Source organism: Tachyglossus aculeatus, chromosome 13 (assembly GCF_015852505.1).
Source record: "Tachyglossus aculeatus isolate mTacAcu1 chromosome 13, mTacAcu1.pri, whole genome shotgun sequence".
Classification (NCBI taxonomy): domain Eukaryota; kingdom Metazoa; phylum Chordata; class Mammalia; order Monotremata; family Tachyglossidae; genus Tachyglossus; species Tachyglossus aculeatus.
Window position 1 is genome coordinate 440,747 of NC_052078.1, and position 12,427 is coordinate 453,173.

Genomic DNA, 12,427 nt, shown 5'->3' on the forward strand with positions numbered 1-12,427 from the left:
TGCTTGTATGCAGCCCGGTGCTTAGTAGAGGGCCTGGCACATAGTAAGTGCTTTACAAATAACATTATTTTTTTATTATTATTCTTATTATTAAGTGACCTCCCTGGGCCGAGGGGGTCCCTCCTCAACAACCCAGGCCGGATAGAGACTGGTAGACAGGAGGCCAGGCAGACAGACAGACAGACAGACAGACAGACAGACAAAGACAGCCGGCAGGACGGGCGGACAGACACAAGCCAGGACAGGAGGGAGATAGGAGCAGGAATGGTGGGGAGCTGGTAGCGGGAGGAACCAATGGGGTGAATCCGGGCAAGTTTCCCTCGCTGATCCACTGTTTTCCCTCAGGCTCCGCGCCCCCCGGCCACGTCCCAGCCCCCGAGTGGGCTCTGCAGCAGGCGGCGACTCCGACAGGTAGGACCAGCCCAGCCTAGCCACCGGTGCCCACTGGTGGGCGGGGCGGCTGCCAGGGCGGGCGCCCCAGGGGCAGCCGCCCCAGGGTTTCGTTTTCGGATTCAACCTCCTGAAGCTCCGGCCGGATCCCGAGTGTTGCATGGGAAGCCGGACACTCGGGATGTGGCGGAGCCCTCAGCGCTGACCGTATCGGGGCCCTTCCGTGTCACCCCGCTCCCTCCCTCCCCACCCTCTCTCAAATCTCGGCCTCCGCAGGAGCCCAACTCTGGAACAAGGCTAGGGTTCTCGCCCCTAAGTGTCCGTCCCCACCTGCTTGAATTGCAGCATGAAAGATTTAAGTTAGAGCTAATCAGTCTAGTCAGTCTTTCATCCCGATACAGCCACGGCAGTAGTAAATTGAGACGTTCAAACCCGGCGGCACTAGGCGGTGGGGGCGAGACGGTAATCAGGGAAAGCTTCCTGGAAGTGTTCTCCATGAGTTGCGATTTAATTTGGGAGCCATGACGTCGGGAAGTTACAGGATATACTTGAGCAGCGTCTCCGAGCAGCTTGGCTTAGTGGCAAGCGCGGTGGTTTGGGAGTCAGAAGTCGTAGGTTCTAATCCCGCCTCCACCACTTGTCAGCTGTGTGACTTTGGGCAAGTCACTTAACTTCTCTGGGCCTCAGGTACCTCATCTGTAAAATGGGGATTAAGACTGTGAGCCCCAGGTGGGACAACCTGATTACCCTGTATCTATCCCAGCGCTTAGAACAGTGCTTAGCACTTAACAAATACCACAATTATTATTATCCTGAATGTCTGTAACAAGCTGGCAGGGATGATTTGGGAGTGGCATTCTGACTGGAAGCAGGGGGTTGGACCCGAAGACCCACCCGGGCAAGATGCCTCCAAACCCAAAGAATCCATGGCTCGATCGCTCGATGGTATTTATTGACCGCCTCCTGAGGGGGCAGCGCTATACCGCGCCCCGACGAGAGTAAAGCGGGAGGCTGAGGCCGACACGTTCCCGGTCGTCTGAGAGAGATTCCTCCGTTCAGACAGATTTTTGGGGCTCCGGACGAGGGCGGGAGTGGAATTCCGGGCTGAGCCACCAAGGCTGGGGCTGCCTGGGGCAGGGCGGGCAGTACTCTGTGTGTGTACATATATATATATATATATATATATATATATATATATATATATATACACGTACACACGTGTGTGTGTGTGTGTGTGTGTGTGTGCACGCGCGCGTGCCCCTCGCTGGAAATTGGCCTCCATCCGTCCGTCGTTCCGCCTCCGAGCATGGCTCTCGCTAACCGTGTGCCGTGTGCCCACTAACGGGGCCGGGGGCGCCGGGGGGCGCGATGTCCGTCCCCGTGCTCACGCGCGGGTCCTGTTCCCCTAAGGCTGGCCGACTCCCAGGCCCCGGCCCACTCGCCCAGAATGGAGGACGGCTTCCCCGCCCCTCCGCCGCCGGCCCAGGACTCGGCCGCGGACCCGGCCCAGACGCCCCCGGAGGGGCCCGGCGCCCTGCCGCCGCCCCCGCCCAAGGAGTCCTTTTCCCGGTTCTACCAGCAACGCCAGGCCAGCGAGCTGAAGCGCCTTTACCGCCACATGCACCCGGAGCTGCGGAGGAACCTGGAGGAGACCGTGGCCGAAGACCTCGCCGACCTCCTTGAGGCGGGGAGTCCGGGCCCTCAAGCCCCGGGCGGCTCAGACCCGGCCCCGGCTGGCGGCGGCGGCGGCGGCGACGTCCAGTGCATGCGCTGGATCTTCGACAACTGGCGGCTGGACGCCATCGGGGAGCGGCCGGGGCCCAGGAAGCTGACCGACGAGGAGGCCGTGCTGAGCGGAGACGTGAAGGCCACGTCCCTCAAGTTCGAGGGCCCGGGCGGCGGCGGCGGCGGCGGCGGGGCGACCCCGCCCCCTCCCCCCGGCCCGGGGGCGGCGACGGGGGCCGTGCGCACGGCGCGGTGGCTGTTCGAGACCCAGCCCCTGGACGCGCTGGGCAAGACGAGGCTGGAGGAGACGGAGCTGCAGGAAGCCGTGCTGCAGGAGCCCGCGCCCAGAGGGGACGTGCAGGGCACCCGGCGGCTCTTCGAAGGCTGCGGCCCGGACGCCGCGCGCGGCTCCGACCGGGAGCGGAGCGTCCTGCGGCTGCGCTCCGAGATCCAGGAGCTGCAGGGCGGCGTGCAGAAGACCATCAAGCTGTTCCAGACGGAGCCGCTGTGCGCCCTCCGCGACGGCGCCGGGCACATGCACGAGATCCGGGCGGTCTGCCGCGAGGAGATCGGCAGCGCCGCCGTCAGCGCCGTCCGCTGGCTGTTCGAGACGAGGCCGCTGGACGCCATCAACCGCGACCCGGCCGCCCGGGTGCACGTGGTCCGGGGCATCTCCCTGGAGGAGGCGGCGGCGGCAGGGCGGCCCGACGTGAGCGGGGCCCGCTGGCTGTTCGAGACGCAGCCGCTGGACGCCATCCGGGAGGTCACCGTGGACGAGCGAGAGTTCCAGGCGTTGCCCGAGGTGACGGCCGGCCCGGATGTGAGGAAGCAGCGGCTGCTCTTTGAGACCCGGGCGCTGGACTCGCTGACGGGCGAGGAGGGCGAGGCCCGGGGGGAGGAGGGCGAGCCCGGGCGGGAAGCGCCCCCTCCGCGGCCGGGGGAGGGAGGGGCAGCGGCGGGGGCCGTGCGGTCCACCCTGTGGCTGTTCGAGACGCAGCCCCTGGACGCCCTGGGCGGCGGCGGCGGCCGCTGCCAAGTGGGGCGACTGCAGCGGGTGGAGCCCCGGGAGGAGGGCCCGGGGGACGAGGGGGCCCGCGGCCCCGAGGGTCGGCCGGACGCGGCCAGCGGGGACGTCAGGGCCTTCAGGGCCCTGTTCGAGGCTCTCCCCTTGGACCGCATCGGCCCGGCGGGCCCGGGGGGCCCCGGCGGCGGGGGCGCAGCCGAGGCGGGGGTGGCCGCGGGCCACGTGCGGGCCACCCAGGCCCTGTTCGACGCCTCCCCGCTGTACGTCCTTCAGGACGGCCGCGGCGGGCTGCACCGGGTCACCGCGGTCAGCCGCGAGCAGGAGGCCGGGCCGGGCTGCCTGTGGCTGTTTGAGACGAAGCCCCTGGACGGGGCCCCGCGGACGGCGGAGGTCATCCGGGGCCTCACCCGCGAGGAGGCGGCGGCCGAGGACGGAAGGACCGCCCGCTGGTTCTTCGAGACGCAGCTCGCGGAGCCGGCGGAGCCCGCCGAGGCGCAGCGGGGAGAGCCGCCCAAGGGCGAAGCGCCCACGTGCCGGTGGCTCCTGGAGACAAGGCCGCCGCCGGACGCGGAGGCCTCCGGCGACCCCGCGGCCTCCGTCGCCCCCGAGCCCTGCACGTGGATGCTGGAGGCGCCGCCGCCACTCCCGGACGGGCGGGGGCCGCCGCGCGAGCAACGTCTGCGGGCCGGCCCGGTTTCCGGCGCGACCGGCGGGGCGGGCGGCACCGTCCGTCGCCTCTTCGAGACCGAGGCTCTGGGCGGCGAGGGCGGGCCCAGGAAGGCGGTTCGGACCCGCAGCTGGGTGGAGATCCCGTCCGGGGCCGTGTCCCGCCGGCGGGAGGTGTTCGAGGCGCAGCCCGCGGCCGCCCGAGGGGCCGGGGGCTCCGCGGCGCCGGCCGCGGGCGAGGTGGAGCCGGGCTCCGTGCGCCGGTTCACGTGGCTCTTCGAGACCCGCCCCATGGACGGGCTGCACGCCGGCCCGGGGGGCATCCGGGAGCTCCCGCCCGCGAGCGGCGGGGCGAGCGCCGGCAAGAGGTTCGTGTTCGAGACCCTGGCCCTGGGGGAGCTGCAGGCCGAGGTGGACGAGTCCGAGCTGCCGCCGCTCCCGCGCGCGGCCCACGCCTGCACCATGCGCTTCGAGGGCCGGCCCCTCTACGCCCTGCGCGACGCGGACGGCGCCTGCCACGAGGTGACAGCCGTGCGGAAGGAGGAAGTGAGGCGGGGCAGCGCAAGGGGAGCCCGCTGGGTCTTCGACACCAGCCCGCTGGACGCCGCCGCCGACGGGGCCGACGTGTTCCTGCTGCGGGCCGTCACGCAAGAGGAGGGCGGCCGGGGCGCCGCGCGCTGGCGGTTCGAGACGGAGCCCCTGGAGCCGGCGGCCAGGACGGCGGGGGACGGCGACGACGCCCAGCGCGGACAGGGGGCGCCGCCGACCGAAGGCGCCGGGCCGGGAGGCGGAGGAGGCCGGGCCGAAGCGCCGCCGACCGAAGGCGCCGGGCCGGGAGGCGGCCGAGGCCGGGCCGAAGCGCCGCCGAGCCCCGGGCGGTACGTGCGCACCGTGAGCGTCAGCGACCAGCAGCGGGGCCACCTGCGCACCTCCACCTGGCTGTTCGAGAACCGGCCCCTGGACTCCCCGGGGGGCCCACCCGAGGCGGGCGAGCCGGAGGCCCGACGGGCCCCTTCCCCGGCCATGACCACGGTGCGGAGGGAGGACGTCAGCCGTGGGGGCGTCAAGCGCTGCGCCTGGCTCTTCGAGACGCCGCCGCCTGGCCGCCTCCGAGACCCCGCGACCCCCGCGGATCCGGCCGCCCCAGGCGGCGGGGACGAGCAGGGGGAGGTGGCCCGGGCGAAGAGCACCACGTGGCTCTTCGAGAACGCGCCGCGGGACCGGCCCAGCGCCTCTCCCGAAGGGCCCGACGGCTCGGTCCGGGCCAGCCTGCGCGCCCTCCACGCCTGCGGGGCCGTCCGGCGCGGGGGCGTCGTGATCGAGGCCCACGGGCCCGGCCGTGTCCGCCTGGCCCGCTACCAGCTGGACGGCCCCGGACCCCTGGAGGTCCTTAAGGAAGAGACGGTCGCCGGCGACCTGCGGGACGTCCTGGGCCCGCTGCTCCAACGGGAGCGCCTGGAGCGGCCGGCGCTGCTGGCCGAGGGGGACGCGAGGGGCGAGGTCCGCGTCAGCCCCTTGCAGCTGCCCGAGCCGAGCGGGCCCGGCGCCGCGGGGGCCCTGGGCCTGCTCGTGGACCGGCAGGACGCCGCCGCCCAGAAGGGGCTGGTGCTGCAGGAGGCGGCGGACGGCGCCGTCGGCCTGGTCGTCTTCTCCCTCCCGCGGGCCGGGGCCGAGCTGGGCCTCGTGCGGCTGTTCGCCAACTGCATCGAGCGGGGCGATCTGAGCCACCTGGGCGACCTGCGCCGGGACCGGGAGGCGGAGGTGGAGCCGGGCCCGGGGGAAGCGCCCGCACCATCCCCGGGGGGCGACCGAGCCCCGGGCCTGAGCCCGTCCCAGAGCGTGATTCGCGTGGCCCCGCTGGACGCCCCGGCAGCCCGCCCCCTTCCGCGGGCCCAGGGCCAGGAGAGGCCCGGGCCGAGCGGGGCCGGGCGACCCGCGGAGTCCGCGGGGCCCCCCACGGACGGTCCCGACTTGCAGGCGGCGCTGCGGGGCCTCAGATGGGCGGCGGCCGAAGCCCAGACCCTGCAGGACCACGTGCAGCGGAAACTCCACGGAGACGGAACGGGAGGGCCGCCCCGCCCCGGCCCCGGCCCCGGCCCCTCAGACGCCGGGATCCCCGCAGCCTCACAGCAGCAGTCCCGGCCGGCCCCCGGATCGGTCAGTGCCGAACAGCGGGGACGGCCCTCCCTGGACCCAGGGGACGCCGCTCAGCCGGCCGCCGTAAGGACTGAGTCCCGCGACCGAGAGCGGCCGGGGTCAGGGAGCGGTCAGCGGGGCACCGTAGCCCGGGAAGGTCCGGAGCCGCCGGCCCTCGCCCCCGAGGGCTCTCCGAGCCAAGAGGAAAGCACCCCGGGGACCCTGCAGGCGGCTCTGAAGAGCCTGGAAAGGTGCCAAGTCAACGTCTCCAAGGGCGACTTTCAGGCCGCGATGATCTACCGAAATGCTGGGCGGGAAAAGCCTGGGGAAGCGTCTAGACCTCAGGCGGCGGCGACCCTCGGCGGGACGACGCCGGCTGGTTCAGCTGTCATTCCTCCCGCCGCTCCTACGCGGTCCGAGCCCCCGTCGCTTCCCCTCTCCGGCCCCCAGGACCAGGCGCCGGCGCTTCGCCTCAGACCCAGCCTCCCGCCCAAGCCGGCCCACCTCGCCTCCCTGGGTGGTCCCGGGCAGCCTCCGGCCCCGCCGGAGAGGAAGGGGCCGCGGGCCCGGACCCCCCTGCAGTTGGCCGAAGAGCGATTCAGGGAGGCCCGCCAGCGCGAGCCCAGTCTTGCCGCCGCCGGGGCCCCGCAGCCGGCGCCCGCCCCGGGCTGCCCGACCGGGGGCGCCCCGCAGCCGGCGCCCGCCCCGGGCTGCCCGACCGGGGGCGCCCCGCCCCAGCGGTTTACGGCCGGGCAGGTGGCCGGTCCCGGGGAGGCCCCGGGAGAAGGGGGCGCCGCCGCCGCCACGCCGCCCTCCGGGCCGCCCGGCGGGGACCCGAGCCGGGGCAGCCCCCTGCCCGGCCGGGCTGGGCTGGTCCTGCAGCCCCGGATCGGTTCCCCGTCCTTCATTTCCATCGAGTCCGTGGCTAGGAAGCCGGCTGCCAAGGCCGCCCCGGAACGCCTTCGGCCGGATCCCGCTCCGGCTCTGGGGGGCGGGGTCCTCGAGGCGGGGGTCGAGCCATTGCCCGTCCTGCCGCAACCGGCGCGGTCCGGTGGCAGTGGGGATGGGGCCTGGGGCCTGCGGGGGCCGGACTCGCCTGCCTCCGGGAGACAAAAAAGCGTCCTGGAGGTGCAGATGGGGACCATGATCGTCTCCGCCCCCACCCTTCGGCGGTAGGCCGAGCCCCGCGCCCCCACACTCCCCTCGCACACCCCCTTTTCACCCACTCCTCATGGTCCGGCCGCCGTCTCCCTAGGTATCCTGAGGTTCTTGGGTGGTTCGCGGGAGGAGGAGCCGGGGAGGAGTGGCTGAGCACTGGGAACGCTAGGCAGGACAAGCAAACCCCGTGAACCCCCGAACCCCCTTAGCCTGGCAGCCCCAGTCCGAGGCGGAAGCCACTATCCATTCCATTTGGCTCCCGCCTTACTCATCCTGGGCTGGATCTGGCCAGCTGGAGGGCAGGGGGTTGCTCAGTCCGGACTCGATCCACAGGGCCAGGGGCCCAACCCTGCCTCAGGGACCTCAGGCACACGAGCGTGAACACACACACACACACACACACACACACACACACACACACTCCCGCGCTCAGACTCCTCATCCACACAGATTCACAAACACCTAGATCCCTCCATCGACCACAAACTGACAGACTCAGTCACTCCCCCACACACAAACAGGCAGCAGTCGGCCTTGTAGACACATTTTCCTCCTTCGACTCCATTTTAGCTTTTGCTTTGAGGCGAGGGGCGAGGGGTGGAGCAGGGAGGACAGGGGTAGGAGATGCGGCGGTGGAGGCTGTGACCACCACAGCTCGATTTGCGTTTCCGGGCCCCGATGCCCAACACGGCCCCTGACAAGTCCCAGTTCCCAAGGGAGGGGCAGGATTTGACTCTGACATTGAACCGAAGGCCCTGGGTCACCTTGGGCTGGGCAACTTGGTGATAACCCCTCTGTAACCGTTTTCTCCTGTTCCTATAAAACGTTTTGTACCATTTCCCATTCTGTGTGAGGCGTCTGGGAGATTTTTTTTCAGGGATCCTGTTGCCAGTGAAGGGAAGAGACCACAGGTTCAGGGCAGAGAGGAAGAGGGAGAGGGATTGGAAGAGAGGTTTGGGGGCTGGGAGAAGGTGGGGACATGGAAGGGGGTTGGGAGGGATGGAAGAGATGGAAAGGGGGTTGGAATGGGTGTGGGAATGGGAAAGGGTTTGAGGGGGCTGGGTTGGGAAGATAGGTGAAAAAAAGCTGTGGGGACTGGAACAGGTGGGGAAAGGGTTTGGCTGAGGTCCGGGGGCTACTCTCTTTACTGGGTCTCTTGTAGTACAGGACAGGGAGAGCTTAGACCAGAACCTCAGCCTGGGAGAAGACACCAGGAGTTTAGCCCTCAAGGTGGGGTGTGGGGCGGGGGGGGGCAGGGGTGACAGGAATGGTGATCTGCAAGGAGCAGCCAGAAGGTGGATGCTTGACAAAGTTCAGCAAAGTCCCCAGAACCCCTCGAACCTTGCCTGCCTGGAGGCAAGGGGATAAGATTAGATGACCTCTAGAAGGCCCTGCCAGCTGGCCACCTCCTTTCAGTTTGTCTGTCTCTGTAGTTATGGTGTCCCTGTGCCATCTGTGACTTAATTCCTGTGCTGATTTTGACCCTCCCCCATCCTGTCTGTGACTCACTCCATGTGCCGCCTGTGACCCCCCATGCCGCCTGTGACCCACCCCCGGTCCACTTGTAGCCCACCCCCATGCCATCTGTGACCCACCTCCCATGCTGCCTGTGACCCACCCACTGTGCCGCCTGTGACTCACCCGCTGTGCCGCCTGTGACCCACCCCCTGTGCCGCCCGTGACCCACCCCCTGTGCCGCCTGTGACCCACCCCCTGTGCCGCCTGTGACCCACCCCCCATACCACCTGTAATCTATCCCCCATGCTGTCTGTGACTCTCCCCCAGGGCCTGCCACCTGTGACCCACCCTGTAAGTTTTTCCCCTGTGCTGCTTTACTTAGTTTCAGTAAGCTAACTGCTTGCAGTGAGTACTTATTAAGGGCAGAATGCTGTCCTGGCCACTGTGGTGGAGAGAGACATAAGAAAGAGAAGATGCCATTCCTGTCCTCCAGCTCCAAAGGCAGAGACAGGAGACAGACAGACAGACAGACAGATGGACAGACAGATACACACACACATACACACACTGGTAGATTGCTGTCAGCTGGCACGGATCATATCTGAGGCAAAAAGATCAGGAGGCAATTCTGCCATATGTGGCCCAGCCAGGCAGGGTGGTCAAACCCCTTTGTTTCCCCTACTGCTCCTCTGCTTCTTTAGGGAGAACAGGATTGCCAACGTGGCTCCTGCCCTAATTCTGATCCTGCTCCCCACTGCAGACTCCATGTCCTCAGGTCACTGTGCTGGGCTCCTGGTCCCGGATCCCCCAGTGAAGCTATGAGGCTCAGGCGCAACTCTGGGTTGGAGGGGTTCCAGTTCTGCCGCACGGGGCCACCTACGGTGCACTCTTCTCTCTGGTCCCAGGTGCTGCCTTTAGGTCAATCAATCAATCATATTTGTTGAGCACTTACTGTGTGCAGAGCACTGTACTAAGCGCTTGGGAGAGTACAATATAACAAACCCATTCCCTGCCCACAGTGAACTTACAGTCTACATCCCAGGTTCCCAGAGACAGACCCTGCTGCTCCATGGTCCTCCCTGACCAGGAGTTCTTCCTTCCTTCCTTCCGCCTGCCCTGTATCCTTCCTGCTGCACTGCCAGTGTTTCCTTCCACATACCAGCAACCACAGGAAATAAATAGTCAGGGAAGGGCTCTTGGAAGTGATGTGGTTTTAGGAGGGCTTTGAAGGTGGGGAGAGTGGTGGTCTGTCAAATGTAAAGAAGATGTCAGTTGTCAGATAAGAAGCAGCGTGGCTCAGTGGAAAGAGCACGGACTTTGGATTCAGAGGTCATGGGTTCAAATCCTGACTCTGCCACTTGTCAGCTGTGTGACTTTGGGCAAGTCACTTACCTTCTCTGGGCCTCAGTTACCTCATCTGTAAAATGGGGGTGCAGACTGAGTCCCACGTGAGACAACCTGATTACCTTGTATCACCCCAGAGCTTAGAACAGTGCTTTGCACATAGTAAGTGCTTAATAAATGTCATTATTATTATTATTATTGTTATTATAAAGAGGGGGGAATTCCAATCCAGAGAAAGATAACAATGGTATTCGTTTAGTGCTTACTATGTGCTGGGCACTGTACTAAGTGCTGGGGTAGATACAAGCAAATCAGGTTGGGACACAGTTCCTGTTCCACCTAGGACTCACAGTCTTAATCCCCACTTTACAGATGAGGTCACTGAGGCACAGAGAAGTGAAGTGGCTTGCACAAGGCCACACAGCAGACAAGTGGCAGAGCCGGGATTAGGACCCATGACCTTCTGACTTCCAGGCCTGTACTCTATCCATTACGCCATGCTGCTCCAGATGTGGACAAGGGGTCAGTTTTGAGACAGATGAGATCATGGTACAGTGAGAAGGTTGGCATTACAGGAGCAGTCCCTTTCCCACATGGGGCTCCCAGTCTAAGTAGGAGGGAGAACAGGTATTTCATCTACATTTTACAGACGAGGCAACTGAGGCCCAGAGAAGTTAAATGACTTGTCCAAGTTCAAATAGCAGGCAAGTGGCAGAACTGGGCTCAGAACAAGTGGCAGAACTGGGCTCAGAACTCAAGTCCCCTGTCTTCCAGGCCTGGGCTCTTGTCAGTAGGCCACACTGCGGCTCTGCTCCATGTTCACCAGGCTGAGACCGGGGGCTGGGGCCCCCCAGTGCTTTCTCCCCAGGGACCCCAACTGTCTGCCCATCCGTCCACCGGCCTGCAGCTATCTAATTGATTGACTATTGCTTCCGTTGTGTCAGCTGGGGCCCCAGGAGGCCTGTGCCATGTGCTCACAGCCTGTCCATGCTATGGAGCGTGTCCTGGTGGATGGGGCCCTGCTGCATCTGTCCTGCCTGCGCTGCCAGCTGTGCCAGAGGAGAATCAGGTGAGCTGGGAGCCCGGCCAGATGCTGACCTCTGACATCCTTGGCTGTGGGGACGGGGATGGGGCATACATTATCCAGATAATCCAGGTCCCTTACACATTCAGGGGGAATTATCTGCCAATTCTGGCCCAAGGGGACTTTCGGGCTGCAATTATCTGGATCACTGGCCTGTGTGTACCCACTCTGGGGTTCTGGGTAGTTTTGAGAGGGCATTCTGAATGGGTCGTGGTAGTTCTGGGTGTTTTGCATGGGTGCTCCACATAGATCTAGGTGATCCTGAGCAATTCTGGGTGGGGGTTCCAGGCGGCGGTTCTGGGTGGGTCCAGGTGACTGAGTCTCTCTTGTTGCCTTGTCTTGCAGCGTCCACACCTACACACGGCTTGGAGGCGCCTTCTACTGCCATGTCCATGCCAAGCAGCTGGTCAGGGAGTGTGGCAGAAGCAGCAGCAGGAGCAGTGAGGAGCAGAGTGGTGCTCCCCAGGCTCGGCCAGAAACCCTGGTGGGCAGGCAGGATGAGCCATGCAAGGCTGAGTCCCAGGGATCCTGTTCTGAGTCCATTGATTGGTGGCCCAACTCGGCAAGGCCCTGGACTGGGAAGCCACCCCGCAAAAGCCTGTCCTCCCCCTGGGGCCTGCAGCCACCGGCTCTGGGCTCTACTCAGGAGAAAGGTGGTCCACTGCCCTCGCTTGCCCTTCTCCCAGAGAAGGAGGGCCCAGCCTGGAGGGAGAGGTGGGGAGGGAGGATGGCTCAGATGTCCCCAAACCAGTGCCCTCAGCTAGTGACACTGGGCAGGGTGAAGGACCCCAGGGGCCCGGCCAAGCTCCCAAGCAAGGATGTTGGGGTCCAGGCCTCACCCAGGCTGGGGGGCCTGTTACAGGGAGAGGAGGGTGAGGGGTTTGTTGGGGGGCGGGCTGGGTCTGCGACACTTGCCTGTGGAACACCGGAGGCCCTCAGGGTGGAGGTGGAAGGCTCACAGGGGTCCCCAGACCCATCCCCAAGGGCGGTTTGTGCAGGGGAAGAGGAGCACGAGTCAGTGATCCGAGGGCTGGCCACTGGTCAGCTTCCATGGGCCCCAGTGTCTGGTGGCCTGGAAGCAGGAGAGGTGGTTCTAGGAAGCCCCAAGAGCTCAGACCTAGGGGACCGTCAGGCCAGTCTGGAGCCAGGCTCACCAGAGGAGACCCCCCTGAGCCACCACAGGCTCCTGGCCCAGGGCCAGCCTGAAGCCCCACCCTCCTCCCCAGCTCAGCACAGTCCAGGTCAGGCCCCAACAGACGGCATCCAGGGCCAGCCCACTCAGATCACTGGGCCTGATTTCATTGTTTGCCCTAGCTGGGCCCAGGCCAGTGAACCAGGGACTCCCAAACCCCCATGTCCCCCAGCTCTGGGCCCAGGGGTCTCTGCAGGAGAGAGTGGTCCCCCCAGCCCAGACCCCGGAGACTTCCTTCCCAGCACAGGGT

At 66.0% G+C, this 12,427-nt stretch overlaps 1 protein-coding gene across 1 annotated transcript; it reads left to right on the forward strand.

The window, feature by feature from the left end:
* The first annotated feature begins 351 nt into the window (after positions 1-351).
* XIRP1 (xin actin binding repeat containing 1) lies at positions 352-7,947 on the forward strand. The gene is made up of 2 exons (XM_038755894.1): positions 352-411; positions 1,801-7,947. The coding sequence occupies exon 2, from the start codon at positions 1,838-1,840 to the stop codon at positions 7,115-7,117; it is 5,280 nt and encodes a 1,759-aa protein (XP_038611822.1). The 5' UTR covers positions 352-411; positions 1,801-1,837; the 3' UTR covers positions 7,118-7,947.
* Positions 7,948-12,427: the final 4,480 nt, after the last annotated feature.

Coding starts and splice junctions, on each gene's coding strand:
- XIRP1 (XM_038755894.1), top strand. CDS start 1,838: ATGGAGGACGGCTTCCCCGCCCCTCCGCCGCCGGCCCAGGACTCGGCC.